A 6,925-nucleotide genomic window follows, 5' to 3' on the forward strand; every position below is an offset into this window, starting at 1 on the left:
GCCTGAACCACAGAGTGAGTTCCATCCAGGGCTACACAGAGAGACCCTGTCTCAGAAAACCAAAAAGAAAAGAAAGGAAGGTGGGAAGGAAGAAACGGGGAGAGAGAGACAGAGACAGAGACAGAGAGATTTCATCGCCTCTCTCTCCTCCAGATCACTATATTTTTCCCATCAACGCCGTTTTAAGAATAGTTTTATAACACACTCCATTTATTTGTCACTCTAGAACAAACACGCCTGACACGCTTAACACCATGCTTTCAAGTGACACCACCTTGGGGATCTTTCTCATATCCCAGTTATGTGTTGGTCTCATAGGGAACTCATCGTTGTTCGTTTTGTACATACACAGTTTCTTCCTTAGGCCTCATTTTAAGAAGTTGATAGATTTGGTTTTCATGCACCTGACAATAGTTAATATGCTGATGGTCATATTCATGTTAATACCAGCTATCATGTCATGCTTTGGAGTACCCAGCTTTCTGGATGATGTCGGTTGTAAGGCAGTTTTGTTTGTAGCCAGAGTCACCCGGGGTCTGTCCATCTGCACCACCTCTATTGTAAGTACGTTTCAAGTCATCACCATCACTCCCATAAATTCTAAGTGGGCAAAATGGCTTAAGCCTAAAATCTCTACATGGACTTTTCTTTCCTTATTTTGCTCTTGGCTCATTAACCTGAGCATCTATGCATATATGATTCAAATGGTAATAGCCAAAACCAACTGTACACAAGCTGGCAATGGATATGTGCATCATTATTGTCAAAACAGACAGTTTGGGAACCATAATTCAGGGTCATTTTTGAGTATCATACTCATTCACGATCTCCTCTTTGTGGCCATCATGATGTGGACCAGCCTCTACATGCTGACTTTTCTCTACAGACATCACAAGAGAGCCCAGCATCTCCACAGCCCAAGCCTCTCCTCCCTGCCCTCTCCTGAACACAAAGCCACTCGCAGCATCCTGTCTCTGGTGAGCTGCTTTGTGTTCATTTATTGGTTGAACAACTCCATCACCCTTTACAGTTTTTATACACAAATGAAAATTCCAAGATTAGAGGAAATTAATGCAATTTTTACAACGTGTTACCCAACCATCTGCCCTTTCTTACTAATGAAGAATAATAAAATTATTTTGAAATTTGCTTCTTCCCTTTCTGTATTGAGAATGACCTGTTTTCAAAGTGCACTCCGCACTCCATGGTTGAACCAAAGCCCACACTTTCTCATCATTAAAACACTGTCTTAATGATGATCACGGGATAAAGAATTTGAATGTGGACTTTGAATACCTGATATGACTTAATTATAATTCAATACATATGCTATTAAAATTCAAGTAGTTACCTTTTTCTTGAATACCACTCCATGTACATAACTTTGATCATTTTAACTTTTATTACCTACTCAAATTGTGATATATTGGGCAAAATAGATATATTTTAAGTACTTTAGACAATGTTATTTCTTGATTTTCATATATTAAAATACTTCTAATCAAAAATCTTAAATACCATATGGAGCTTGGTTTACGATTTTATGGAGTGTTCTGTTCTAAGGAATGGCTTTTAACCATTGAACAAATAAATTTTACACTCTTAACTAACAACTACCTCAAATTCCTGCTGTGGGTGTTACTCTTTGGTAGTGTAACTGGCAGTTATCCAATGGATGTCCTTATACCCTGTCTGACTTTGAGTCACACATAATTTTTTTACCATTTTAGTGTATTTTTTAATTATTTCTTTTATTTTGAATTTTTGATAAAATTATAGCATTTCCTCCTTCCTTTTCCTCTCTCCAGACCCTCCTTTATAAGCCTGTCCTTGCTCTCTTTCAAATGCATGGCCTGTTTTTCCATTAGTTATTTTTATGTTATATGGAGGGTGGTTCCTTAATATATGAATACTGACGGCTCAGTGTTTATCATGTTAATTGTATGTATGTGTTCAGGGGTGACCATTTAATATTGGGTTACCAATTTCTCTTGCTCTCCACGGTCCTTAGTTGCCCGTAGACCTTTGAGTAGGGTTGAGGCCTCCTTAAGTGTAGTCTTCACTCTAAATCAAGGACACCCCTCTGTGCAACATCTAGAGACCATTCCAGAAAACCACAAGCAAGCAAAAGACGGAGTAGTGAAGCCCGGTCCCAACAGATATATCAACAATACAACTCCTGCACCTAAGGCTCAAAGAACATTGATGAAGGGGTTGGAGGTGGGCGTTGCCAGAGGATCAGGGAATCCACTGTGTGAGTCACTTGATAATGTCAGAAGCTATACTCATAGAGTATCAGCAACATTACCATTTCGTTGTTTTTTGAATTTATATATTTTGGTTCGGGGAGACAAGGTTTCTCTGTATAGCCTTAGGTGTCCTGAAACTCACTTTGTAGACCAGGCTGGCCTCAAACTCACAGATATTAACCTACCTCTGCCTCCCAAGTGCTAGGATTAAAGGCTCATGCCCCCAATCGAATTACATCACTTTCCCAACTCCTTTTCCGTCCTCCAGCCCCTCCCAACTATCCTCCCTCTCATATTACACACGCACACACACACATTGAATTTGATATCTCCCTTTTCTCTTATTATTATTGTTACATACACATAAATTTTGTCTATAAATGTGTATATGCAGCAATTTATACAAACACAACCTTTTGAATCTGTCTCTGTTGTTTGTGTGTATACTGTTTGAGGGATGGCCCCTCTGCATTGGACAGCCTATAAGGGAGCTCATCCATTAGAGATGCTGATTATACTTATTCATCCATTATTTTTATATTCTTTTTTATTAATTTATTCTTGTTACATCTCAATGGTTATCCCATCCCTTGTATCCTCCCATTCTTCCCTCCCTCCCATTTTCCCCTTATTCCCCTCCCCTATGACTGTTCCTGAGGGGGACCTCCTCCCCCTGTATATGCTCATAGGGTATCAAGTCTCTTCTTGGTAACCTGCTATCCTTCCTCTGAGTGCCACCAGGTCTCCCCCTCCAGGGGACATGGTCAAATGTGAGGCACCAGAGTATGTGAGAAAGTAATATCCCATTCTCCATTCTACTGTGGAGAATGTTCTGACCATTGGCTAGATCTGGGTAGGGGTTTAAAGTTTACCACCTGTATTGTCCTTGGTTGGTGCCTTAGTTTGAGCGGGATCCCTGGGCCCAAATATTCATCCATTATTATTTGCAGGTAATTCTTTGTCTAGTAGTGGCACCCCACAAAATTTTCACCCTTCCATGTTCATGTGTCTATTGATACACCATTGATCCAGTCTTTAGTGTATAGCTATTTCCAGGATAGACTCTTTCACAGCAGACCTACTGGTATTCTGGCTCCTACAATCTTTTCACCTCTTGCCTACAGTGTTCCCTGGGCCATAAATGTAGGAGCTGTGAGGGAGATGGAGCCACTGGAGTTTTGTGACCAGTTGTGGTTTTCAGTGTGTGGTTTTCCATTGGGTTTGAGGATTTTTAGCTAGGAAGCAAAGATGAGAGAGAACATGCATTGTCTTTTTTTTGGTTTGGTCACCCATTCTTTTGTAATAAATCAAAATAAAACATTTCAACAATCTGTCCCTGACTATAGTCCTTGGATCTGTTATAGCCTTCTCTATCTGGGGTGAAATTTTTTTTTTACATAACCCTAGTTTAGGTCATCTACAACAGCTGACAAATAAAGAGAACGTTACTTTTTCAAACTTGAATTGGGGTAGAGCATCTGCCAAGAAAATCCTGTTACTATGTTTACATAATTCTACCTCTCCCTCTGGCATTCCCACTTCTCCCATTCCCCTTAACCTCTTCTTTTATAATTATTACTGTGATATACATACATTTGCACACACGTACACACATTAATGTAACCAACTGAGTCCCGAAGTTTTACCTGTATGTATATGTTTTGAAGGATGACTACTTAGGATTGAATAAACTATCAGGAGGACTAGCTACTTTTTCAGAGGTCTTGAGTTCATTTCCCAGCAACGACATGGTGGATCATAACTATCTATAACGGGATCTGATGCCTCTTTCTGGCATGCAAGTGTACATGCAGACAAAGCACTCATACACACTCAAACAACAGTCCGTGATGGCAAGGATGTGGAGCAAGGGGAACACTCTTCCGTTGCTGGTGGGAGTGCAAACTTGTGCAAACACTTTGGAAAGAAATCTGGAATTTCTCTGAAAATTAGGAATGGTTCTACCTCCAGATCAAGCTATATCACGCCTGGGCATAAACCCAAAACATCTTCCACCATACCACAAAGACACTTGCTTAAGTATATTCATAGCAACTATGTTTGTAATAGACAGACACTGGAAACAACATAGAATCTCTCAACTGAAGAATAAACTAAGAAAACCTGGTACATTGAAGCAATGAAAGCTACTCAGCTATTTTAGACAATTTTCAGGCAAATGGATGGAACCAGAAAAGATCATCCTGAGTGATATGTTATATACTCACTTATAAGTGGATATTAGCTATAAAGTACAGGATGACCAGGCTACAATGCACAGACCCAAAGGAGCTATGTGCATTGATGGTTTGCCTACATGTATGTCTGTGTGAGTGTTGAACCACTTGCATTTGGAATTACATACAATTGGGGGCTGCTGTGTGGGTGCTGGGAATTGAACCCAGGTCCTCTACACGAACAGCCAGGTCTCTTAACCACAGAGCCATATCTCCAGCCCCCAGGGCTTTTTGTAACATAGTATAAATAACTAGGTATCAGGTTCAGGCAAGTAAGTACCATCAGTAGGTTCCTCAAGAAGCAGTGTCAGCAACTGACAAAAATGATCTCCCATAATTAAACTACTTCTTTTTGTTACTGTTGTTGTTGTTTTGTTTTGTTTTTTGAGACAGAGTCTCTCTGTGTAGCCCTAGCTGTCCTGGACTGACTTTGTAGTCCAGGCTGGCCTTGAACTCACAGAGATCTGCCTGCCTCTGCCTCCCGAGTGCTGGGATTAAAGGCGTGCGCCACCACCGCCCGGCCTTAAGAGACTTCTTTAAAACAAAGGAAAGCAAATCATGGGAAGAGGTAGCCCATAGAATGGGACAAAATCTTTGCTAGCTATACAACTAATAGAGGAATAGAAAGTAAAAAAAAAAGAACTCCAAGAATTAAACAACACAACCAGTGCATAGGCTACCAAAAAGAACAGACAGACCGCAAAATACAAATTATAAAAGGCCAGTGAGCATAGGTAACAACAATAACTGAAAAAGACGAGGTCATGAATTTGAGAAGGAGCTGTAGAAGGGATCTAAGAGGTGTCAGAGGGGGGAGACAGAAGGGTAGACATTACACAAACATAGTGCTCATGTATAAAATTCTGGTCAGAGAGGTGGGGGAGACCTGAGATGAGTTGAGGGAGGAGAAATCACGATCTAAATATGTTGTATAAAAACCTAAAGTCTGTATAGTGCGTACTTTACTATACATATATGTACCTTAAGTACAGTAGCCATCAAATAAATGCAAATCAGGCTAGGGAGATGGGTTTGGTAGTTAAGAGCACTGGCAGTCCCTAAGACCAATTCCCCAGAATCCTCATGGCAGCTCACAACTATCTATAAGTCCAGTTCCGGGGGGATGTGGCCACCTCACAAAAAAAACTCACAGGCAGATGAGATGCCAATGCACATAAAATAAAAATGTATCTTTAAAAATAGACAAATAGGGGGCTGGAGAGATGGCTCGGTCGTTAAGAGCACCGTCTGTTCTTCCAGAGGACCTGAGTTTAAGTCCCAGCAACCACATGGTGGCTCACAACCATCTGTAATAGAATCTGAATTCCTCTTCTGGTGTGCATAAAAAAAAGAGCACTCATATACATAAAATAAATAAATAAATCTTTAAAATAAATAAAAGTGAAGGAGAGATAAGCATGGTTTTTTTTTTGTTTAGATCACAAGTGGGGGATGAGAAAAGACCCATGAGAGAGCAGGTGATGTTTATCCCCTTAGAAGTTGAACCACCATGTGGGGGAGATTGGTTATAAACCAGCTGAAAAACATCCTTGAACAAATTCTGAGAGGAGGTATAAAAAGGAGCCAAAAACAAAAGGCGGGGCCTTTGGAGATTTGGGATAGATTTGGATGTTCATCACTCCACTTTGAAATGCTCCTAGGGAGAACCACTAGAGGGGAAGATTCAGGGCTCCGGGCTCCGGGCTCCGGGCTCCGGGCTCCGGGCTCTGGCTGAGGTTCCAGGTTCTGGTTGCTCCAGGTTCCAGCAGAAGAAATACTATTGATTTCGCCAGGAGAATTGTTCCTCGGACCTGATGTCCTTACAGTTTTGTTATTGCGTTCTTTAATCCTCTTCTCCTATTCTTTAGGTCAGGTTATAAGTGAGGTGCTCTCAGTCAATACATTTGTTATAAAAAATATTTGTTCAGAAAATTGAGCCTGGGCTGGAGAGATGGCTCACAGGGTAAGAGCACTGACTGCTCTTCCAAAGGTCATGAGTTCAGTTCCCAGAAACCACATGTTGGCTCACAATCATCTATAACAAAAACTGTATACATAATAAATAGATAAATGTTAAAAAAAAAAAAGAAAGAAAGAAAGAAAGAAAGAAACTCATTATAACGTGCAGGTTTGCCTTTCAGATCATTAACAGATCCGGTCTCAGCACTCAGAAGATTTTTTTTTTTGCACTGAGCCCACCTGCTTCAACACCTTCTCTCCCCTGAGGATTTCAAGACTCCCTGGAAGGCACTTCCCAGAGGTGCCACAGCTGGACCCGAAATACCAAGGCGTTTAACATTTCTCCAACCTTCCTTCATCCTGAAGTGTCAATCAGTATATTTTCCCACAGACACCAGTATGTAATTAGTTTTATAATTCAGTCTGACTAGTTTTCACTGTAGCCCTGAGAAGTCTAATAATATCTAGGGCATCATTGAG

At 40.6% G+C, this 6,925-nt stretch overlaps 1 protein-coding gene across 1 annotated transcript; it reads left to right on the plus strand.

Moving 5' to 3' along the window:
* Positions 1-254: 254 nt before the first annotated feature.
* Positions 255-1,253, plus strand: LOC311591098 (vomeronasal type-1 receptor 4-like; the record flags this gene model as incomplete). The annotated part of the gene is made up of 1 exon (XM_084770466.1): positions 255-1,253. The coding sequence occupies one exon, from the start codon at positions 255-257 to the stop codon at positions 1,251-1,253; it is 999 nt and encodes a 332-aa protein (XP_084626592.1).
* Positions 1,254-6,925: the final 5,672 nt, after the last annotated feature.

Source organism: Acomys minous (genome assembly GCF_964271855.1).
Source record: "Acomys minous genome assembly, chromosome: 20".
Taxonomy (NCBI): Eukaryota; Metazoa; Chordata; class Mammalia; order Rodentia; family Muridae; genus Acomys; species Acomys minous.